At 38.0% G+C, this 23,897-nt stretch overlaps 3 protein-coding genes across 9 annotated transcripts; 1 reads left to right on the forward strand and 2 right to left on the reverse strand.

Annotated features, from left to right (window-relative positions):
- The first annotated feature begins 1,948 nt into the window (after positions 1 to 1,948).
- Positions 1,949 to 19,593, forward strand: zcchc4 (zinc finger, CCHC domain containing 4). 4 transcript variants are annotated; one of them, XM_066664320.1, is made up of 13 exons: positions 1,949 to 2,158; positions 3,538 to 3,656; positions 3,739 to 3,821; positions 3,988 to 4,263; positions 4,631 to 4,711; positions 8,277 to 8,349; positions 8,458 to 8,605; positions 8,767 to 8,867; positions 9,074 to 9,195; positions 9,326 to 9,401; positions 9,487 to 9,538; positions 9,761 to 9,911; positions 18,959 to 19,593. In XM_066664320.1, exons 1-13 carry the CDS (start codon positions 2,077 to 2,079, stop codon positions 18,978 to 18,980), a joined length of 1,386 nt encoding a protein of 461 aa, XP_066520417.1. In that variant the 5' UTR covers positions 1,949 to 2,076; the 3' UTR covers positions 18,981 to 19,593. The 4 variants fall into 4 exon arrangements, with proteins under 4 accessions (XP_066520417.1, XP_066520418.1, XP_066520415.1 ...); XM_066664321.1 differs by having other exon boundaries at positions 9,785 to 9,911; positions 18,959 to 19,588; XM_066664318.1 differs by lacking the exon at positions 18,959 to 19,593 and adding an exon at positions 10,699 to 11,143.
- si:dkey-219e21.4 (nuclear factor 7, ovary) lies at positions 4,722 to 8,219 on the reverse strand. 2 transcript variants are annotated; one of them, XM_066664322.1, is made up of 7 exons: positions 7,942 to 8,219; positions 7,393 to 7,526; positions 6,577 to 6,672; positions 6,160 to 6,390; positions 5,889 to 5,908; positions 5,646 to 5,779; positions 4,722 to 5,493 (listed from the first exon to the last, which is right to left on the reverse strand). In XM_066664322.1, the coding sequence occupies exons 2-7, from the start codon at positions 7,522 to 7,524 to the stop codon at positions 4,898 to 4,900; spliced, it is 1,209 nt and encodes a 402-aa protein (XP_066520419.1). In that variant the 5' UTR covers positions 7,525 to 7,526; positions 7,942 to 8,219; the 3' UTR covers positions 4,722 to 4,897. The 2 variants fall into 2 exon arrangements, with proteins under 2 accessions (XP_066520419.1, XP_066520420.1); XM_066664323.1 differs by lacking the exon at positions 7,942 to 8,219 and having other exon boundaries at positions 7,393 to 7,735.
- mfsd8 (major facilitator superfamily domain containing 8) lies at positions 11,154 to 23,273 on the reverse strand. Of its 3 annotated transcripts, none has more exons than XM_066664314.1 (12): positions 22,977 to 23,273; positions 17,255 to 17,328; positions 17,079 to 17,122; positions 16,455 to 16,695; positions 16,208 to 16,321; positions 15,116 to 15,260; positions 14,903 to 14,961; positions 14,527 to 14,635; positions 13,655 to 13,789; positions 13,154 to 13,257; positions 12,813 to 13,039; positions 11,154 to 12,704 (listed from the first exon to the last, which is right to left on the reverse strand). In XM_066664314.1, exons 1-12 carry the CDS (start codon positions 23,033 to 23,035, stop codon positions 12,495 to 12,497), a joined length of 1,521 nt encoding a protein of 506 aa, XP_066520411.1. In that variant the 5' UTR covers positions 23,036 to 23,273; the 3' UTR covers positions 11,154 to 12,494. The 3 variants fall into 3 exon arrangements, with proteins under 3 accessions (XP_066520411.1, XP_066520414.1, XP_066520412.1); XM_066664317.1 differs by lacking the exon at positions 22,977 to 23,273 and adding an exon at positions 20,925 to 20,983; XM_066664315.1 differs by lacking the exon at positions 22,977 to 23,273 and adding an exon at positions 19,237 to 19,312.
- Between the last annotated feature and the right edge of the window lie 624 nt (positions 23,274 to 23,897).

Genomic DNA, 23,897 nt, shown 5'->3' on the forward strand with positions numbered 1-23,897 from the left:
TAAAAACATCTGACAACATATTAAACAGCAGTTCTGAACACAGGTGTTGTATTCTTCATAATTTATTTGTTTTAAAAAAATTAGGGGCGGCAGGTAGTGTCGCAGTCATACAGATCCAGGGACCTGGAGGTTGTGGGTTAAATTCCCGCTCCGGGTGACTGTCTGTGAGGAGTGTGGTGTGTTCTCCCTGTGTCTGCGTGGGTTTCCTCCGGGTGACTGTCTGTGAGGAGTGTGGTGTGTTCTCCCTGTGTCTGTGTGGGTTTCCTGAAGAAATGAAGAAAAAATAGGGTGATTCATACATTTCTTTCAGTATGTAATAGTGGAAGATCAGCTAAAAGACAACAAGTTGGTTGAACAGTCTTCTTTATTGCAGTTAATAATATACTCAAAACGCCATGATCGAGGCAGCATGTCTTGCAGGTTGTCAGATAAACAGATATTTTATTACAGTGGGTCGTTTATTGCGCCCTCTTGTCGCATAGTGACAGGAACCACTGCTGAGTGGTAACTCTCCCTAATTAAACACTCTCTGAACACTGCGCCCCAGGCGCAAGACACCATGGGAATTTGAGTTCTTTTGCAAGACGATGGAAGAGAAATCGTACAACAAGAAATTTACATCATGACGTGTCCTGACATGTCCAGGTAACAGCTCCGTTAAACTCGATCTGCTGATCATTTAAATGATTAAACAAGTGAATAATGGGAATTATCTTTTATAATTCTGAATATATATATATATATAAGACATCCCAGGCTTTACTGATTATAACTTTTGAATTGTATTTTAAATAATCTGTGATATCAGGTATTTTTTTAACCCATAAAGCATATCACGATAGGGATCAGATTTGAGCTCAACGTTCAGTGTTTTATCAAAGCTGAGGATGTCTGTAATCTCAGCACTTTATTTATAATTACATGTATTTAAGTTTCTTCAAATCCTGAAGTTTAAATATAGTGTCTGTACTGGTGTTATGTCGCCCCCTTGTGTCAAGCTACTGAAACACCACAATACACGCGGAGCAGAAAAGGAAGGCCATAATAAGCACACCACATATAAGTACGTACTATGAAAATATTATTAAAGTGCATGTACTGATATTAGTCCCTTATATTACATGGAAAAGCTCAGTATAAAAAATTATGTTTGTGCAGTGTTTTTATTGGTTATCTAAAACTCAGAAGTGCTTGGAAAATTGTTAACCCATTAGAATGTTGTACATTTCTGCAAAAAAAAAAACACCTAAAACAATCAGAAATCCTAAAAGTACATCATTTGTTTTTATCATTTATTGAGGAAAATGATCCAGTATAAATCTGGGAATAGCAAAAATATTTGGTTCCAGTTTGTGTATCCTCTTGTGTTTTTTTCCGACTTGTAAATTGCACCCGAACGGCGGACAAAGTAGGGTGACCAAACGTCCTCTTTTACCCGGACATGTCCTCTTTTTTAGACTTAAAAAATGTCCTGGCGGAATTTCACAAACGTCCGGGATTTTGTTTTTCTAGAGCTTACATAGAACTTCGAGAAGCGTTTCGTTCACAAACCAGCCCCGCCCTCCCCTACTCCGATTGGTTCGCTTGAGTGAGAAGGGGGCGTGGTGAAGTAGCCTAAAATCTTCTGATTGGACGCTCTGACTGTAGAGCTACCGTTATTGGTCGATAACCTTCTCTGTAAACATTTAATTGGTCAGTCTGCCTTTTACCTCTTTCCCAGGAGAAAATGGCAAATATGCATTAGAATAGTTTTATTATTAATGGTTTTTGTAATTAAAAGACACTATTTTGATGAGAGCTTTTATTACTCAAAAACTGTTTAGTTGTTATTTAATGATAAATCATTTTTGGGGATCATCTAGAATCCCGTGTTTACCAGTGGTAAATACGACGTTGTCTGCCGTTTGGGTGCCATTTACATGTCGGAAACGGGGAAATATTCGGCGCGCATTCTGACGTATACGGGACGTTATATTTGAGCGACAGATCTGAGCACGGTGTCGCTGTTCATGGAGCAGTGGGAGGTTCAGCTTTGAAAACATTTTGGTCACACACAGAGGCGCAGACACGGGGGACATGGCGGACATGGAGGAGTACGGAGATATAGAGGTTATCTTTGAGGGAGAAGAGGAGAGACGACCTCCAGAGTGTCCTCACGGTGTGTTATACTCTGCTGTTATGAGGCTCACTACCCACTACCGCCTATGTATCTAGTGCACTACATATGTAATGAAAAAGTAAATGAAATGACACCATCTGCGTTAATGTGCCCACGAATAGGTTTTAATTAGAGCGGCACTGTCCACTATAAAGATACGAGTTAAGCCCCCAGGCTCTGCACTTTGGAACAGAGGAACTGTGAACTCTAAACTGACCAGCCTTGAGAGGAGCTAGAACCTTGTGTTTGTGATCCATATCTAATCACCCAACATCAGAAGCAGACCTCAAGCTGCTGTTGCTGGATGTTTGGTGATGTACTGTACTGTGCAAGTTCAGGTACTCGAGAAAAAGAGATTTTAAAAGCATGTTATTTGAGCAATGAGAGAGAATTTGCTCCCCCACCCCATATTAGAATAAAACAAATAACTTTATTACATTAAGTAGTGATATTCTGTGTGAGAATGTGTTGGTTTAACCCTTTTCAAATCCCTCCTCATGGCAGTCCAGTATTATTTGGGGTTATAATCCAATATGAAGTTTTATTGGTTAAGAAATAGTTAATGTTTTAAATCAAATGTGCTGTGGATTTAAAAAATCCATGTGTTCAAGAAGAATATCTGGAAACAAACATCGCTCTTCACACCATTCATTCATTCATTCATTATCTGTAAGCACTTATCCAGTTCAGGGTCGCAGTGGGTCCAGAGCCTACCTGGAATCATTGGGCGCAAGGCGGGAATACACCCTGGAGGGAGCGCCAGTCCTTCACAGGGCAACACACACACACACACACCTATGGACACTTTTGAGTCACCAATCTACCTACCAATGTGTGTTTTTGGACTGTGGGAGGAAACCGGAGCACCCAGATGAAACCCACGCAGACACGGGGAGAACACACCACACTCCTCACAGACAGTCACCCGGAGCGGGAATCGAACCCACAACCTCCAGGTCCCTGGAGCTGTGTGACTGCGACACTACCTATTTTTTTTGTGAAAACCAAGTGCTCTGTTTTTCTGCCGCAGTAAAAAAAATATATATAAACATTTATAGGTGGATTGATCATAATTTCCATAGGTGCGAGTGAATGTGTTTGTGTTGTCCTGTGTTGGTCTGGGGCCCGTCCAGGGTGTGTTTCTGGGTTGGCTCCAGACTAACCACAATGCAGAATTGCCTAAGTAGTTACAGACTATGAATGAATGAATGAATATTTGTATACAAGCACCAGGAATATGGACAAAAAGTTGTAAATGATAATAATTAAAATAAATATCGACCTAATATTTTACATAGTACTGTACTTTGTGTGAAATTTAAAGCATTGAAATAATTGGTGCCTTACTTTGTGTGTATGATGTGTTTTTTTCCCTCTAGGACCTACAGTGCTGTTTGAGATAAAAAGTAAAGGAAAGAAAAATGGGAGGAGATTTTATGCATGCTCTGCATGTCGTGACAGAAAAGAGTGCAGCTTTTTTCAGTGGGAGCATGAAAAGGTAAACGAGTTGGAGCACACCATCTTTACTGTTTTATATGGACTGTATTTAAATTACTTGATGAGAGACATTTTTTTAATAGATATCAGAGGCAAGGCTGCTAGCAAGAAGACTGCAGACCCCATCAAAGATGCCTCCTTTCACTCATGCACAATACTGCACGAGGTAAGTTGCAGAAAAAAATTTCATGCAGAAAAAAATATGGGAAGCAGGCCTCAGGGAAGGAGATGTAGATTTATTATACATATATTAAAAACACATCTAAATCAGGTAATGAAAAAGCCAAGTATAGGCAAATTAAGTTCAAAGGTGTTTGCCATTCTGTCCTCAGATTCAAAGAGTTTGTGTCTCTACCGCTGGATCAGAGGAGGTTTTGTGTGGATTGTCAGATCCTGCTTTTTCCTGGGGAACTGAGTAGCCACACCTCACACCAGATACTTTCTGACATCACAGTATCACAGCTGAGGAGGCCCAGTCTTCTGCTCTGCCCTTTGGAAAATAAGAAGAGTAATGCACAGTTCCTGTTTGCTGATCGCAGCTGCCATTTCCTTCTCAATGCACTTTCTGGATTAGGCTTCCGCAAAGTTCTTTGTGTAGGGACACCACGGTGAGTTTGGATTCATGTCTAGTTCAGAAGTACACTATATCTAACATTTCTACTGCAGTTAGGATTACTAATAGGTCGTTTTCTGCAGTAACAGCCTCTACACTCCTGAAAAGGCACAATAGGAACATTTTTCTGAGGAATGGAGGGCATTCAGTCATAATACATAATTGATATCATGTACTGATGCTGAACAATTAGATCCAATTATTCATAACATTATTGAATTCCCTGTTTATAGATATAAACACAGAGCCCACAACGCCATTGAAAAATAACTATTTTGATTTAATAATTTGTTTTATGATGTGCTTATTCAAATGTTTGTGTTATTTGAAGCATGAATCATTTTTTGCCTAAAACTTCACAGATTACATGAACTAATTAAGATGCAAAGCACAGACAACAAAGGAGATGCCATGCGGAGTCTGCTGCTGGATATTGATTTCAGGTAAGAGCAACCATGACTGCTGTCACATACTGGTATTTTAAATACTACATAATTTTTAAAAGCCTTTTTTCTCTATTTAAAAAAAAGTATTACAAAAAAAGCTTTATAAAGTTATACTCATGCAATGTTGTACATCTCTGGAACCATTCTGAGTTTAGACATCAGTTGGATATTAGTGCAGGTTTATTACATGCTAAGATCACATATTTCCATATGATCTGGGACACTAGGCCAGTCTCTGGGTTTAAAGAAGCGAAAAGCAGGGAGGAGTGGCTCTGTAAACTGATATGCCCTCTCAAACACCGGTGTGGAAGCTGCTGAGATTTCCTGCAGTACTTTCATACTTTCAGCATCATAGAAGGCCACACGACCCTTCTTGTAGTTAACGAAGATGCCCACCTTGTCTGGTGCCCCTCGGCCTCCTCTGAAAGATAATGCCACATGCCGGTCATTGTGCCAGGCTGAGAGATTTCCATCCTGAAATTCCAGACTCCATGACAGTTTGTTTCTTCCCAGCTTTGTACTTTTGTCCTGCCCTTTTCGGTTCAGGCTGCTGTAAGCCACACCCACAGCCCATGCAGAGCAGCAGTGTACATCCACTTCCCAGTAATGCTGACCTGCTGTTATTGCAGCTGAGCCCAGGGCACAGTAGACCTGATCAAACTGCTGGGGCTGGTTAGAAGCAGAAGAGTCTTCTGGGGAGATGTGCATGGCTCGGCCTCTTGGCATCACTTTGATCTGTCTGTGGCTGGTGCTTTTATCAATCACCACATCGGCAGAGTCTTAAAAGAAAAAAAAATATTATATTTTCAAATGAGTCACCCAATTTTTGTCAAAATGACTATTTGTCACTTACTGTTTGTCATACGTAAGTGACAGTAAATATTTATTAGTCTAATTAATAGAAAGAACATTACTTGGAATAAGGGTTTACCCAGGAGTAGACTCTTTTTCTGTAGTTGGGCTTGCAGCTGTTTTGAGATTTTCCCTAAAGCCTTCATAAGCTTCTGGAACTTCTCTTCATTTAGCTTGATGGTCCCCTCGGCTGCATCTAGCTTCTTATTGCAGCTAGAGCAACGTTTTGCATCAGTTGGAATGTTATTAGATATTGGCTGTTTTAATAGAAATGTAAATTGAACACTTACTCTTCACAGTATTGAGATTAAAGTAGATTTACCTGAAGTCTTCAGCTAGGACCTGAAAATGGTTTAAAAGGAATTTAAGATGGTAATGCATCACCGATACTTCTCACAACAAAACAGTGCAGTTAATTTAAAACAAACCATATCCAAAGTAGTACAAATCATATATCACTATAACCATATCATCAGTTTTTTTGGAGAGTATTGAAGGAATTTTAGCTTTTATACTCCTAGCAGAGTACACAGTTACAGAACAGCTTATATATTCAAGGCAAGTTCTAAAACATGTTGTTTGTGGAGTATTACCTCCTGCTGGCCCTCAGCGCTGCTCTCCTGCAGTTTCTTGATAGTGGTGATGTGTTTGCGCACCAGTTTCAGGTGCTGAGCCCAGTCCTGCTGGAGGCGGGTCAGTTTACTGCTGTTCTCCCTGTGGTCCTGTTCTAGCATGTCCAAAGCTGCCTGTTCATCCTTTTCTAAGGCCAGGCGCATGTTCTCAAAACGCTCACGTACCTGCTGCTCTATCACCTCTGCACTCCCCTTCACCCCAGGCACATAGAGGAAAGAGTGTTTGGTGTTAGGTGTGTCATAATGATTATGCCCTTAAAATTTAAAACCCCAGGGCTTTAACTCCAAATGTTGAGGATTCCTGTTTTTTAAACTAAGCATACAGCTCAAATGTAAGAAAAGCAGGAATGCAAGAATAATTCTTTGCTTTACACTTACGCTGAGGTTGGCTTGCCGTTTTTTCAGAGATGCAATGCGAGCATCTGTCCTTTTGCTCTCATTCTCCAGCTCCTCTAGTATACATGACAGCTGTTCCTAGTGTTCACACAAATAAAGATTTCATTAGTAAGCCAGATAATTTTTCAATCGGTTCTGACCAATAGAAGAGTTGGGACCGTCCTATAGGACACCTGTAAATTTGATTTTATATAACTCTGATTTTTGAGAAGGGCGGCACGGTGGCGCAGCAGGTAGTGTCGCAGTCACACAGCTCCAGGGGCCTGGAGGTTGTGGGTTCAATTCCCGCTCCGGGTGACTGTCTGTGAGGAGTTGGTGTGTTCTCCCCGTGTCCGCGTGGGTTTCCTCCGGGTGCTCCAGTTTCCTCCCACAGTCCAAAAACACACATTGGTAGGTGGATTGGCAACTCAAAAGTGTCTGTAGGTGTGAGTGAATGTGTGAGTGTGTGTGTGTTGCCCTGTGAAGGACTGGTGCCCCCTCCAGGGTGTATTCCCGCCATGCGCCCAATGATTCCAGGTAGGCTCTGGACCCACCGTGACCCTGAACTGGATAAGGGTTACAGATAATGAATAAATGAATGGTTTTTGAGAAATGCCACTGTGTGAAAGGCCACTCGGAAGTCACCATCATTTTGTAGGTATTTATTTACCCATGGTGCAACATAGAATGGCAGATTGTGTAAAGATTCCACAGTTTTGTATTGCACAAACATTTGATCCAATAAATCCCATTTTTGAGACAAATTTACACATTTCAAGAAAAAACTTGGTTAATTGAATTATGAAGATTTTCACACACCTGTGTGTATCTGACTGAGGCAGCAGCTGCTTTGTGGAGCATTTTTGGAGAGCGAGGGTAGGGCTGGGTCACCGGAGCCAAACATGCTGTATCAGCTCCTGGAATCTGGACTGTGCAATCATCTTCTGCCATTTCTGTTAATCATGTAAACATGAAAATAAATATCAGACTTTAGGCAAATTCCAAGACTATTCTGATTAATACTCCGTAAAGAATTTACTCATTTTTGAAACATGGCACATTTGTTCACTAAGTATTCTTCATTAATACATTGCATATTTAAAGTATGTTATACTTGAACTGTAGTTGCTAAATTGAGCTTGCTTTTTTCCTGTGAAGCTAGTTCCTTCCTTGTTGAGGAAGCAGAGGTGTTATATGCTGCAACATGTCTATCAAAGTCTCTGCCAGTTGCACCCAGCATTTATTAAAACACAACTCGCTAGATGCAGAAACCCCCGATTTTAACCAAATGAATATTTTAGGATTCGCTCAGATCCACAGATCTTAAACAGTAATAAAACTACAATACAAAAGAAGAAATGTACTTACTTTGCTCTACAGTGTGTGGAGTGATTGTTTGAGTTCTCCCTCTCTGCAGTCTTCACAGGTATGTGTGTGTAAAGCTGTAAATGATCGTATAATATCCACAACAAGCCAAAGCCTGTTTGTATCGTCACACATGTGCGTGCATGCATCTGCATTGTTTCTTGTGCTGGCTCAGAATTTGGCAGGTTAGGATAATTGTTCATGTGGAGACATAGCCTGTGGGGTTTATGGCCAACATTTTTGATGATACATTTAATTTAAAAATAAACTGGAAATCAAACTAAATGTACACAGTGGAGAGTCATGACCCTTTATTCTTCTTTGTTTTTCTCTGTCAGATATTCTCAGTTTTATGGACAGCATGAATTTTGTCATTATAACATGTTTAATCATCACTTCTTTAATGGAGAGGTAACAGCCAGACATTTCATCCACCTCTGACTATATTTGATTAAGATACATTTTTCAGAGTATGTGTAGGATTATAGTAAAGAACATTACAATTTTCTTGCTTCATAGGAAACGGCCAATGTTTTCCTGGATTTCTTGACCGAGGATGGATCTAAAGTAGTGATGGTGGCAGATCCTCCTTTTGGGGGTCTAGTGAAACTTCTAGGCCACACGTTCTCTAAGATTTCACACACATGGAGAAAGCTTCATGGAACTGGTGTGTAACAAGGCAATTATATATTATTATATTTGTAAAATTAAAACTACATGTGAATGTTTGTACTGGGCAAATTTTAAAAAGCTTCTTTAACCAGGAAAGCTGTTATGTATTTACACATCAGAAATATGCAATTGTAATCATTTTAAAAACTTCCTCAGAGAGCAGTGTGTCTGAAATGCCAATGGTGTGGATATTCCCATACTTCTTTGAGCCACGGATTCTTGAGTGCTTTCCTTCCTTTACCATGTTGGACTATCAGGTAATACTGAACAACAACAAAAAATAGAATTATGTAAAGTAGGAGTTATTAATTTATTGATAATTATCAGTAAAATCCGTGGGAAATTCTTAATATATATGTATTTTTCCCCTACTAATGCACATAACTGTACTGGAAAAAACCTAAACAAGGAACTGTACCTAATATATGTTTTTTTTAATTATTATTATTATTTTTAACGACAGATAGATTATGATAACCACCCTTTGTACAAACATGGAAAGTGTGGCCGGAAGCAGTCTCCTGTGCGGCTATTCACCAACCTCTGTCCAAAAGACATCATCCTACCAAAAGAGGAAGGCTACAGGTAAATCCATACCACACTTTATTAACAGCTCCCAAACCAGTTTAGATTCAGATTTCATTTGTCAAGCATTTGCACTAGACTGAAATATATGAAGCATTTTACTAATTCGTCCATTAATTTCTCATGTCAGATTTTGCAGCATTTGTGAGAGATATGTGGCAGCTGAGAATAAGCACTGCTCCATATGTAATGCATGCACATCAAAGGTAGGTCTTGCTTTTCCAGGCAATTTTCTGAATTAAAAAAAATTCAAAGCTAAAATATTTGTCTCCATATATATTTCTCCATCAGAATGGGAATGAATGGAAGCACTGTACTGACTGTGGAAAGTGTGTGAAACCCTGTAAGTGTATGAATTTTTATGCTGTAAAATGATTCTGAATGTCTGTATATTATAGATTTTTGCTCAGTATCTAAACGAAAAACATTTTGAATTATTGGAGGAATTTGTGCCTAAATTTTGTAAAATTACTAATGTAAAAATAACTGCTGTGTCTGTGTTAACCCGTTTGTTTTGACAGCACTAGTATTTTTCCACCTCTATGACATCTTTACACTGCATTAGTTCTCCTTATGTTTTGTTTCTTAGCCTGGAGCCACTGTTCCCTGTGTGGTCACTGTACACTCCCGAATCATCACTGTGGACAGACAGGATGCTACAACTGTGGAGACCAAGGGCACAAACACAGAACGTGTCCCAACAAAGGCAAGAAAAAGTGAGTGTATATCTGTTCACACTATGATGTAAAACTGTTGAAAAGAGTGCGTTGCCACTAACTACAAACCACATACACAGCGATTTTTCTCACACGTATGCAATGAGTAATAGTGAAAGTGTGTTACTTCCTACAGTTGGTACATATTTTATATTTATAATAGTTTGGAAAAATCATTGATCAACACAGACAAGAACAAAAAGCATTAGACCACAGGAAATAACTAAGCCTCCAACATGAAATTATACCATTAAATTAATGTAAGTATTTACTAAGTATTTAATTTGTCCACTCTTCTGCCGTACATCTATTCTTCTAAATGTAAAGTAAGAGGCCTGATGGATAATTAGAAATACAGATTTAGAAATGAGAAAATCAAATCAATATCTAATATATGCTTAGTTCAGGTCACTACGTTCTTGTCTATTATGAGATAAGTAACTTGGGAAATAAATTTGCTTTTAATCACTAAAATGGGGACGTTGAGATGTGGAGTGAGGTGTGATGGCCGGATAGCTCTAATGAGAGTCAGAAAATGCATCTAACTTCTTAGACTAACATTTAGATGTGTGGAAAACTGCAATTTCTTTGAAAAACTGAAAGCAAGTTTTGTAAAGTGAACCTAAGAAAACTGGTTCAGAAGCATTAATAATTTGCTGTATGTTTAGCCTAGAAATCTATAATTTAAAGGGTGGTCTTCTTTGCAGAGTACTGTACTTAAGCATAAACATAACTGTATACTAGGCACATCGTACTGACACTTATTGCCGTGTGGTTTAACTTGCAGCTTACAGCAGCAAAACAGAGGGAGAAGAGCTCAAAGGACATTCAAACATCGCACAAACAAAACCACAGGCCAAAACAAGAGTGGCAAAATTGCACACAAAAAGCATAAAAAGGTCATATGATTTCACTCACTCAGCAAGTTGTGACATTTGGATGGCACCTTAGTCCTTAGTTACTAAGTCAGTCACTATGCATGCCTCGTGTGAGTTCTGTGACCCTTTCATAGTTCTTTCAAGGCTACCTGGACTGCTCAGAATTGCTTTTATAAGTCACTGTAAAATTTGTAAAACTGTAAATCTTATGGTATTGTTTTAAGTGATTGGGAATAAAAAAAAAGAAACATACATGTGTATATGGTTTTAGTGTATGAGTACTATTTAATTGTAAGGGATGGAAAAATATACCCAAAAAACTATGCACACAATTCATGGAATCATTATAAACATATACTGAAGCAGTAAAACCTGATTTTATTTGTGATAACACAAAACCTGATTATGGAAAATAAATGTGCATCAGATGTTACAATTTACCAATGGTTCTACCAGTGTTGTCAGAACTATCTCTGTAAAACATGATACAATTTTCCAGTCTTAAAAAACTAGTGGCTGAAATATATGCTTGAGTTAGAGTTAGACACACCTTTACCAAAGTGTTGGTTAGAAACTGTTCAGTTCTAAATGTGTACATAGTAATATTTCATACACAATTTATCTTAGCATGATCTCTAGTGTATTGCTAAAACACGGGCTCTAGTCTATTATAAAGCCTTTTAAATAATTATGATTAGAGTTTTTCTCCTCTTTATATTACATGGCAGAAGTTCTCACTCCTCAATCCTTAGTACCCCCTGTCCTAGACATACCCATGTTTTTACCTACGGTTGAAATGAAACTGGCAATAACCAAAATATTTGCCAATACAAGAACAAACATTTCTGAAATATAGCTTTATGTGAAAATGCTAAATATTATATAAAAATGTATCAAATTGTGACATTTTTGCTCAATGGCCCAGATTCTGCTCTATAGAAGTACAATAAATTGCATCAATGTTTATGAAATATTAAAATAATTTCCCATAATAACATGCATCTTTTTCCCCTGTTCTAAACACACCTGATTCATTTAGTCAGATAATTAAAAAGCCCTTCCTGAGTCCATGTGGTGGTATTCCCAGAGCAAATTCAGGAACCTATCCAATGGAATACACAACCTGCATTAATTATACATTCTGTTAAATTAACAATAAAAGAAGGAAGTTAAATCACACAAATGTTTTACAACTTGGACAAAAGCTAATTCAGCTAATTCATAAAAACAATAGTATTAAAACAAATTATTTAAAAAAAGTTAAACCGTAAAAAACTTTCATTATATTCTCAACGAGGGGAAAAATATTAACAGAAGGGTTGTATTAATGTCAGTCTATATTTTAAAACCATGTAAAACTTGGAAAACCTTAATTATGTGCATGTGCAGTTAAATCTGGTATTTCTGTCAGTTTATAAAGACAATTAATTTGATCTTTTCTGCCCAAATACACAGATGCAATGTCCCACATTGAGGATTTTCCATAGTTAAGTATTAAAAAAGACCTGTTTTAGTATATAAAGCAACCATTCCAATGAATGTAGTGTGGGTAATGGAGCCTGTCACCTGCTTCTACATCAGAATATAATTTTAATGCACCAACCCCATTAAAGGTAAGTGTTTAACTTGGATGCCTGTATATCAGTATATACCCTTAATGCACCAACCCCATTAAAGAAAAAGGTAAGTGTTTAATTTGGCACGATCATCTTTCCTCTATCCTTCCGTAACGCACAGAGAAAGCAATAAGTCTCTTGTACATTGCAGTGAGCAGTATGATTGCTGCCAACACAATGGCACATATTAGACTGAAGGCCCATCGAGGTCCTAAGAGAGTGTAGACCTGAGAAACAAACACTGGCCCCAATGTCCGAGCACCACTGCCTGAAGCAGTGAGCCAGCCCATGTACACACCCTGAAATCACACAAACACAGACAATAAGGACACTGTATAGTGGTCAGTAAATAAAAACAATTCACATGTACCAATACATCATATGACATGACAATAGTCGAACCTTACCTGTGGTTTGGGTCCCAGTATCTTTGAGTATAGTGTGTAAGACATGACATTACATGCAGGGTAGCCAACACCAATGAGAATGTCAGATGTGATGTACTGTGCCAGGTGGATGGCAGGGGTATACTGGCACCAGATCTGTTCAAATGGACATCCAGTGGGGTCCACTGTATCATTAGGATGTGGGTTGGCTGCCAGAGCAATAGCTGGCATAGAGTTATTCTGAATGTCTGTTTGGAGCCAGAAAAATAGAGAAAGAAAGTAATGAAAAATCTTGCTTGGATAAGTCTCATTACAGTAGAGTACATTACAGTAAAGATAATATTATATTTAAAACCACTCACCTGCCCATTGAATCTTTGGGTAGCGATTTCCCCAAGGTAACAAAATAAAGAAGCCAATAAATATGATGACCAAGCCACTTAAGAGAACAGGGCGATCACCGATCCTGACAACAATGAGGGGGTAAAAAATGTCTTAGAACAGCCTCCCTCACAACAAAATGAGTCTACATCAGGAGTGCCCAACGGTGTCCAGCAATGTATTGCAATTATCGGAGGATTTGAATCAAATGTGCTTAAACATAATAATCACCAAACCGTGCTGGACACCAACCCTCATTTATGCTCTTATTAAATATATTGCATTGGTAGCAGTGCATTAATGAGGGTTTATTAGCAACTGTTTCCTTACTGTGTTTGCACAATTATACCAGACTTCATGGAAGGTAACCAAATTTGAGGAAGTGTTATTTGGCAATGTAAATAAACTAAATATACAAGAGTATCCTGTATCAATCATCCACTTAATGTCACTTTAAGCTGGAGTGCAATATGTGAACATACCTCATTGAAATCAATTTAACTGCAAGAAATACTATGATAGACTCAAAGCCAATTGCTGCCAATATGATCCCATTGTACAGAACAGCATCCTTCCTTGTCCATGAAAACATGTCCATAGATAAAGGGGTGGATATACTGCAGAGGAAGAAGCAAAATCATTATGTGCATGGATGAACTTTAATACTATTACAATTTTAAACTTTGTCTGGATAGCAGAAGTGAATACTTTTGTTATCAAATTATTTTTTAACCAAATATCAAATATACAGTCCTAATAATATATCCAATTAATTTCAGTCTTTAATTTATTTAATCGTTGTCTATATTTGCTTATCCAGTTCAGGGTCACAGTGGGTCTGCATGTAGTCCAGGAATCCCTAGGCATAAGGCAGGAACACACTGTGGATGGGGCACCAAACATTCACACCAATTTGTTCATTCATTCAATTCAAGGTTGCGGTGTGTCCGGAGCTTACCCAAGGTCACTGGGCGGCAGTCCTTCACAGGGCGATACACACTCACACATTCACTCACACCTATGGACACTTTTGAGTTGCCAATCCACCTACCAATGTGTGTTTTTGGATCGTGGGAGGAAACCCATGCAGACACAGGGAGAACACACCAAACTCACAGTACACCTATTTAGTTTGGACAATCAGTTTTCTAATTTAATTTATTCTGCCCTATTAATAACTCAAAATTATACTTTTTTGCTTGGTGGCAACACTACTACACATCTCATAGTGTGAAAGCTCTTGATGGATGCAATATAAAATGTGTTCCTTCTGAACAAATTTTAGCATGCCCCATCTTTTTGATACATCCAGGATTAAGTGAGGGTCTAACATGGATTCAGAGAAAAGACTCACGTTTCAAACACAGCAAAAATGAAGAGGATGATGAAGAAAAGGATGTTAGACGTAAGCACTGCAATTTGGTCAATATCTCCCTCTACATCAGGGGCAATAGATACTTGCTCTGTTAGGGGAAGAAAATGTAATCCAACTGCCTCAGTATCATAACAGAATGAAACTGTGAACATTAAATTGTTTTAGATTGTACAAGTTTCATCGTATTCATATTTGACGTAAATAAACTAGTTGTGATGACTGAAACATTACCTAGTTGGACAGCTCTTTATTTAGTTTATCATGACAAATGTTAGATGATAAACAGTTAATTGTGTGGTGGTATTGCCCAGCACCCCCCAAGATGTGTATAGCTGGATTAAATGTATATTAGTACCTTCTGAGACGTAGTTAATAGCTCTGATCTGTTTCCCGTGGTCATCAACACGATGCTCCCTGGTGAACACACATACCATTATGTATAAATTATATTCCGTTTTTATCCAACTCCAACATTTCCGTTTCAATTAGAATATTCAATCAGCTAATTAAGACAGAATAATTGCAGTGGAACTGCAATTAAACCTCTGTCTGACGTAATTGGATTTACCTCAAGACTATAATAACCAGCAAGACATTGATAACACCAAAGCAGGCTGCGAGAAGTGCTGGAGCCGTGTACATATTAAAATTCAGTTGAAGGAAATCCACAAAGAAGCCTTTTTCACCAATGAATGAAAGAGCGGCCTGAAGAGCTGAAAATACATAGAAGTCTTGGGTTAATAAGCATGCTAAATAGCTATGAATTTTGATAGATGGTATTAAATTATATTTAAATTAATTATTTTAGATATCCATTATTATTATTATTATTATATTATAGCAAACTAATCTTCATCAACCCAATTTTGTGAGTAATAGTTTTTTGACAAATATATACAACGTATAGATTCTTAATGTGAAAATGATTTAGCCTGTGAACTGCAAATTGGTGACAAGGGGCTAAAACATTAGTTCTACACCCATCACAAAACTACTACTTCCTCTGAACACTGCCACAAAAACAAAACCAGTGGCTATGAGAACCAAGGGACAGTTTTTCACTTCTGTAAAGCTGAAACCTTGATCTTACATGCCATGTTAAAATGTTATCTGGAGGAGTGTGTAGACCTACATGAGTCACTATCTTTTTCAAGAGCCTTTAAATAAACTGGTTTTGACCATAACATTAAAGACTATTAATATTTATATTAATGACATCATCACCTCCATATTGGAGCTGCCAGGGAGAATCTGCAGTTTTCTTTTAATTCAGTTTGGAGCCATCGATAATGTCATTGGCCTGCCGTTAAAACAGTAAATTAACTTGCATACAAAATCTAGAAACTGTAAAATGCAATGTGCAAAAATAAGATAAATTCAAAATTTACTAACTGTGCATGGCATTTTTGAGACCTTTGGAAAATAGATTTAACATATCAAGACAAACTTAGGCCTTTTTTTTTTAAATAAAAATATTTAAGGCTTAAAGGATCCACACCCTGTAAATGCAGCCCTGAATCTGGAACTATTCATTAAGGAAATAGAGTGCTCAATAAACTACCATTAAAGGACAAAAAAACAAATTCCGGTTCAAAACGATACTATTTACTGACAGAATGCAGAAGTACTCCTGCCCCACTGAACATGAAAATCAATCTACCCGGTCCAAGAATGAATCCCAGGGCTTGGCAGGCACTCATGTTGGCCATTGCACTGGTTCTTTCCTTCAGGGAGGTGGCACCTGCCACGAAAGACCTCACGACAGCTACATTACCTGCAGGAGATTTATGAGAAAACCCAAAAACAGTGACTGATACAGAGTACATGGTATCTGTCTGACCAATTTTTGGAATGTGCCAAACTTGGTGATAATAGTGACAAATCAGAATCGCTTTTGTAGTTTTCACCTGCTCCAAATCCAACAAATGCCCGAGCCAGAAGCATATGGTATTTGTTATAAGACGGAGGGAGGTAGACATAGGAATAGTAGATGTTGGCAGAAACATTGATGAATATGGAGCAGACCAGTGGTTCCCTTCGAGGCCTGTGATTGGACCAAAGTCCAAAAAGGGGGGAAGCTACCATTTGCCCCAAGCTATAGGCAGCCACTACCCAGCCCAGGAAACTGGCATCAGCGGTGTGATCAATCTAAAATGACAAAATGAATATATCTGAGAGACTAGCAGAAAGAAAAAGTTCAAACTAAAACTTCTAAAACCATATAGATATAATATTATTTACTTTTAAATAATGTATAGTCTTTCTGCAGTAATTCAGTCATTTATATTCAATTCTTCTGAAACATTGATCAAAATATTACTAAGTTTTTGTGGACCTTTGAATGTTAACCTACTGGACTTACAAAAAAAAAACTTTATCAAGGCTTATTACAGGCATCCATCTGTCTAGTTAACCTGGTTCCTTTTTTCATTTCTCCTTTTACAAATAGTATTTCTAGATATAATTAACACTTTCTTGGAAACATAAATTGTATTTTGTCAAACCAACAGTTAAACCAGAAACTGCTTTACCTTTTGAAGATATGGCCATATTGAAGTGATGACAATTGTAAAACCTGTACAAAATATTACTATCATTGTTATAGAGTACTTTTGGAGAAAAATAAAACATTGCTTATTGCATGATTAACAGGACAATGAATCAGTACTGAATGAAAAGGGTGATAACTGAAGAAATGACCTCTTACCCACACTGCTGAGGAACATGGTGAAATACATAACCCTGATAGATTTCCATCGGCTCCTGTCAGCATCTTCAATGCTATAAATAGACGAAAAAACAGTTTTGGTTCATGTGAAAATCAGTTAAAAAGCCTGACATTTTTTTATTTTGTAAGTATTTCCTAATTGTACCCAAACATAAATGGAGAGCACAACTGACATTTGAAAAGTGATTTGAATTTGTATTTTACTACTATATCGTGACTACTTCCTGCTTCACTAAACCAAATAATTTGGAATGTAACAGTATATTATTGTTTCCCTTGTTACATGAATCCCATTATTTCAATATCTGAACTGTTTGTTATAATGGTGACGGGGACCATGTCTCAGATTTTTAAATGACTCTGAAAGCTTTGCAAACAATGTACTGGCCTTAGGTTATTTATTAACACCTGTATGGTCGTTACAGAATATAAATGAAGGAATGCAGGCGCTGTGGCAATTTAGCACAGCAAATAAAATGGCTGTTTTTGTGTTGTAGACATTGTATCACCTGGTTAATATTAAAAACAGTTGTTAAATATTTTTGGTCTACAGGACTGGGCTCAAATGAACAATCTTTAAGATGTCACTCATGCCAGGATTTCTTCATGCGAGCACAAATATATATATATATATACACACATTCTTTAGCAAAAAAATGTCTTTATGTAAAAGGAATCAATCAAGTCAAATACAAAACCTGAAAACTGTTAGAATTTAACTTAATTTGAGCAGTCATAGCTCTTCGGTCTAAATCTAACTTGAAAAACAGTGTCTGAATAATAAGATTCTTCTGTCATCTCATACGGGAATGTAACCTAAATGTTTTGGCATGGGTGACTGTAAACTAATTTTCCTACAGAAATATTCCATTTTACATTTCTATGAATCCTCATACAACAACAGAAAAAAGAATGCACCGATCAGCCATGAAATTAAAACCACCTCCTTGTTTCTACACTTATTTTCCTTATCCGCTCCACTGAATCTATAGGTACAGTCTGTAGTGCTACAGTTACAAGATGTTGCTCTGGATACTTTTGTTAGCCCACTTTTAACCTGTCCTTTAAAGGTCAGTGCCCTCAAAAATGGTGACAATGTTTTTTTAATGCCTCAGTGTAACTGCTGGACTGACCAAATATACCTAGCCAACAGCTTTCTGTAACGACTGATGAAGGCCTAGGGTGTGACTAACACCGAATGTGCAGCACAGTATTAACTTTACTCTGTCCTGTATTTCTGAATTTGCATCTACAATGTAGACAAACAATGTAGGCATGTAAAACAGTGGCCAGTGAGTGGACATCTTCTTTAAAAGCTCCAGCAATTGGATATAACTTATACAGTAACCAGCAACAAATATCCCTCTTTGGAAGCCATAATTCTCACATGGAGCTTGTATTTAATACATTTTTAAAAAAAGTTACTATATAGGCTAAATTGAGCAAAACATCAGGAAGCTGTCTTGTTTATGTTCACTATAACAAAATGTTTTATTTTGTAAAGCAAATAATAAGCTTAATATTTCTGACTATGATCAAATGAACACTAGCTTAACACACATGATTCAGCAAAGTGTGTCAAAATTGTAATTAAATATAAACAAATGTAACGGCAAAACAGAATCTGACGCTATGTATGTTGATATGTTGTTTTTGTTTTGTTTTTTCATTACTGCTTCGTAGATTTCCACGTCGTCAACAATAAACAGGAACAGCCAAACCAAAACAAAGTGTGTGGAATTGAATCCAAAGCTTTGCGGCATGAGTCGACTCTCGATTCCGGAGCAACCTGTGAGGCGCGGGACATCACTGTGTGAAATCCATTCTGAAGCTTTGGAGTCGACCCTTATGATCCCGTAACGGACGAATTTAGGAATTGACTCTTTTCGGGATCGACCCAACGCCCTATTAAATCATCCAACAGTATAATGAAAATATGTTTCTCTGTTATAAAAAAATACCTCGAAAAACAAACATTCAGCCGCATCATCCGCCGAGGAACAGATTTAAGAAGTGAAGATGTGTAGTCCCTTAAAAAGTCAGACTCCACGAGCCCGTGTTCAACTGCAAGCTAAAATACTAAACCCGATGTGACACACACAATATGTCCCTCCATTATACTGAACAGTATTGTTTTAATGTTTTTTTCTAAGATTTCGCCCTCGAGATAAAATGAATCCCCGGCTTTTTCAGCCTCTCTTTGTGAGTACTAGGACGAGTGAACTGACATCACACCCAGTGACTACGCAGAGTCATAATAACTCCTCTAATAAGGGTAAAGCCCAGAAACTTATACATGACTTCATCAAAGTCATGGACAAGGGGCCGTCTATAAACTCACGTACTGTTAAAAAACGTAAAACATTCGTGAAGACAGGTGCCTGTTTTTTGTAATTAAACAAAATAAAAATCAATAACAACAATTTACTCCGTTTTGAAATATGGTTGTGTTTTAGCATTTTGACCTGATATATTTGAGATCACTGACAAAAACAGAAGAAAAAAAATGACATAAACAACCTCACTTTGCACACAGGATTTAAGTCTATTACAGTCTATTGGAAATGTATTGCTCTAAAGCCTAGCCTATAATTAGTTTAGAAAAAAATACAACAGCATACCTGTTGGGGGGAGTAGACTCATTCATTCATTATCTGTAAGCGCTTATCCAGTTCAGGGTCACGGTGGGTCCAGAGCCTACCTGGAATCATTGGGCACAAGGCGGGAATACACCCTGGAGGGGGCGCCAGTCCTTCACAGGGCAACACACACACATTCACTCACACACTCACACCTACGGACACTTTTGAGTCGCCAATCCACCTACCAACGTGTGTTTTTGGACTGTGGGAGGAAACCGGAGCACCCGGAGGAAACCCACGCGGACATGGGGAGAACACACCACACTCCTCACAGACAGTCACCCGAAGGAAACCCACATGGACACGGGGAGAACACACCAACTCCTCACAGACAGTCACCTGGAGCGGAAATCGAACCCACAACCTCCAGGACCCTGGAGCTGTGTGACTGCGACACTACCTGCTGCACCACCGTGCCGTCCGGGAGTAGACTCTCTCAAGTGATTTGAATTAGGACTGTCATAGCCATTTTAAACATTTGTTGTCAATAGTCCATATTGCATCTTTACTATGTATTTTAAATGACATATACAAGTAGACAAATTGTACACACCCATTACACATACAGATCTACAAATACTGATGGTTGGCACAGCAGGTAGTGTCACAGTCACAAAGCTCCAGGGGCCTGTGGGTTGTGGTTCAAGTCCTGCTCGGGGTGACTGTCTGTCTGTGATCTCCCCATGTCCACGTGGGTTTCCTCTCATGCCATGGTCCAAAAACACACTTTGGTAGGTGGATTGGTGACTCAAAAGTGTCCATAGGGGTGTGTGTGTCACCCTGTGAAGGACTGGCGCCCCCTTCAGGATGATTCCATGTAGGCTCCAGACCCACACCAACCCTGAACTGGATAAGGGTTACAGACAATGGATGAATGAAATACTGAGACACATCATCTACTATGTGTCTTGATTTCAGTGAAAGATCTTGTTGATACTGTGACACATGTAAATGACAAAGAAAAATGTGACAGTTAGAAAAATGATAGATTATACATTTTAAATTACCTGTAGCTCAATGAAACATCTCACAACTACTATGATATATTAGCCAAACGTATTCCATATAATCTGTGAGGAGTCGGTGTGTTCTCCCTGTGTCTGCGTGGGTTTCCTCCGGGGTCTCCGGTTTCCTCCCACAGTCCAAAAACACACGTTCATAGGTGGATTGCCTGCTCAAAAGTGTCCGTAGGTGTGAGTGTGTGAGTGAATGTGTGAGGGTGTGTTGCCCTGTGAAGGACTGGCGCCCCCTCCAGGTTGTATTCCTGCCTTGCGCTCAGTGATTCCAGGTAGGCTCTGGACCCACCGCGACCCTGAACTGGATAAGCGCTTACAGATAATGGATGGATTCCACATAATTTTAGTACAACCATTAAAATATTGAAAATTGTTTAAGGAAAAAAAGGAAGGAAAAAAAAAAACACGGCTACCTGACACCAATCATATGTGCTGTACAGATCAACATAGAGAACAATTTACATTTCCCTACATTTCTGTTTCCCAGTTCAATCCAATTTAAAAATTCCTAACATGATTAGAACAGATTGTGAAACTTTATTTAAAAATCTTCTATACTGTAATATAAAAACGTAATGTGAATGTTCAGAACTAATCATTTAGAAACCAGTCATCACTGTAGCAGGTAAAAAGCTTAGAATGTAATGTTTGAGAGCAGGAATGCAGCTTTGAATGGCTTCAGAACATCTGCAGCACCAGGAGAGCACCAGTTTCCAATTATGATAGTTCTCTTTGCATATTAAAAATAAACTGTTACTGATGCACATTCATATGCTACAGATCTAAAATCACTTGTAATTACCAACCTACTACAACTTATTGTCTGGACCAAAAACAGATGTGTTTTTTAAAATTACTTACTACACCTTCATTTGACATACAGACTACATCTGAAGTTACTTGTAGTAGCCAAAGATGCATCATACAGTCCTACTACAATCTTCATTTTGAGTCATGAAACCCATAAAGATGGGTCTAGCGGTTAACCAACAGTGCAAGTATAAACACATGGCCTAAATAACATCTTTTGATCATATTCAAATCACATCATCCCATTCAAAGTGATTAGTAGCTAAATATAAATATATGAATATTGATCTTTTGCCAATGTTTAACCACAATGAAAGCATTCCAGAACAATCTGATTAGAAAAGCCTCTGGCAAGAGACATATCAGATGAAACGGTGTGGAAATGCGCTTACATTCAAACGTTTTAGTTAAGGCATATCTGCTAAATATAAATTTGGTTGCGTGTAAACTCTTTAAAAGGTTAATGAACCCTTTTTCTTATAAATGTAGCTAATGTGTTATATGTATTCTTATTTGGCTATATTATGATTTATATTGTTCAGTAGAATATGCTTTAAAAAAAGGAATTTTGAACACGTAAACTCTCTGAACATGTAACTGTCCTTTTAATTTAAGAGATCGTACCACTGCTAATGAAAAGACAGGGAACAGAAAACAGCACTAAATGGGGTTTGCTTGCTTTGGTTTCTCTGGACTTTTGGACTTCTCGTCACGTGTTTAATGTTGTTGATTTATTTAGTACCAAAGGGCCATTTTGAACATCAGTGGAATAAAAAATGTCCAGAAAGGTAACTTAGGTCTTTAGCCCAAATTGGCTTGACCTCACATCATCGCAGATATAAACCTCAAAACAATTCTGACCCATACTGGAAAATGCAGCTGCACCAGTATATTTTAACTACTGCCCTGCTATTAAAAGGCTTGAAGTTGGTTTTCTTTGAGGTTATTATAGATATTTTTATGTAGAACAAAAAAAAACAACCACAAAATATTCCAAAATAAAGCTTTGGTTCATATGAAACCTGCAGCTCAACTGAAAAACAGTTTGTTTCTGTACTTTAAAGTTCGTCTCCAGATGTGGACTGTAGGTTAAGAAAGTGCAAGTATACTTAAGGACTTAAGGAAGTATACTTAAGGAAGATTTAATATAAATAATAATGATTAACAAGACACCCCTCGTAAATGTCAGATGTAAGCAAATGGCCAGAGGCCAGGCCGTTTGTTTGCACTTACATTTCAGCATCGCCTGGGAGCAGAGGAGTGTTTTCGTCCTCAGATTCAAGCAGCGACATGGTGCAGAGAGTGAGAGGCTTGTTATGTAAGAGGAGAAATCTATATGAACCTCACATGTCCTTATTGCCTTAGTGATCTTTCTAATTCGCATTTGCTAGAGCCTGGAGACAGCAGCGGGACGAAGCTCCATAACGTCGTCTGCAAATGGCTTAACAACACTGCCATTTTAATAGAGAGATATAGTGAGTGTGTGCGATCTCTCCCAGTCTGAAGTCCAGTAGTGTTGATGACAGCAGCAGTCATCAGACCTGCTCTTCTAGTGATGACATCAACCACAGGGAACAACCAAGGGCCGTGTCCCCAATCTGTCCACACTTCATACGCAGTGCATACTGTAAGTCAATGATCGATGGGTTCAAAAACAAACTGCATATCCCATTCTTATAAGAAAACATTTAACTTTTTTTTTTTAACATAAACTTATCCATGAGCTTAAAGGCCGTCTCATTAACACTCATTCATTTGTTCTGAGCCAAGAACCCATAAACTCAGTATGGCACTTTGTAGGGAACACAGAGCTATTTGAGTTTCAGCAAAATGGCCGCGAGTACCGCGTGTATATTTTTCAAATGTAAAGTCCCTTGGCATTTGTTTTGTTTTTGCGACATAAAATATATATAAATTGACGTCCATATAAAACGAGCTGGATATTCATATTATTGCAGTATATCGGGGATCAAAAGGTTTATGGAATAATTAATTTCTATTAGAACACCTCTAAATATCACTCATATACTTTTCGCTGCCCTAAAGATAAAACACTGCATGTAAAAAAAAAATAAAAAAAAAAAAAATAATAATATATATATATATATATATATATATATATATATATATATATATATTAAATTCCACTATATA

Source organism: Hoplias malabaricus, chromosome 3, assembly GCF_029633855.1.
Source record: "Hoplias malabaricus isolate fHopMal1 chromosome 3, fHopMal1.hap1, whole genome shotgun sequence".
NCBI classification, from domain to species: domain Eukaryota; kingdom Metazoa; phylum Chordata; class Actinopteri; order Characiformes; family Erythrinidae; genus Hoplias; species Hoplias malabaricus.

Bases quoted from the DNA above. Each gene is read 5' to 3' on its own strand.
- zcchc4 (XM_066664318.1), top strand. From the start codon at position 2,077: ATGGCGGACATGGAGGAGTACGGAGATATAGAGGTTATCTTTGAGGGA. The intron at 9,402-9,486 runs GTAGGTCTTGCT...TTTCTCCATCAG, and splicing joins GTAATGCATGCACATCAAAG to AATGGGAATGAATGGAAGCA. The intron at 9,539-9,760 runs GTAAGTGTATGA...ACACTGCATTAG, and splicing joins TGGAAAGTGTGTGAAACCCT to TTCTCCTTATGTTTTGTTTC.
- si:dkey-219e21.4 (XM_066664322.1), bottom strand. From the start codon at position 7,524: ATGGCAGAAGATGATTGCACAGTCCAGATTCCAGGAGCTGATACAGCA. The intron at 6,391-6,576 runs GTAAGTGTAAAG...CCTGGGGTGAAG, and splicing joins AACGGCAAGCCAACCTCAGC to GGGAGTGCAGAGGTGATAGA. The intron at 5,494-5,645 runs GTAAACCCTTAT...TTTTCTTTTAAG, and splicing joins GAAAAAGAGTCTACTCCTGG to ACTCTGCCGATGTGGTGATT.
- mfsd8 (XM_066664314.1), bottom strand. From the start codon at position 23,035: ATGTCGCTGCTTGAATCTGAGGACGAAAACACTCCTCTGCTCCCAGGC. The intron at 16,696-17,078 runs GTAAAGCAGTTT...TTGTCATTTTAG, and splicing joins TATGGCCATATCTTCAAAAG to ATTGATCACACCGCTGATGC. The intron at 14,962-15,115 runs GTAAATCCAATT...TGTGTTCACCAG, and splicing joins CTGGTTATTATAGTCTTGAG to GGAGCATCGTGTTGATGACC.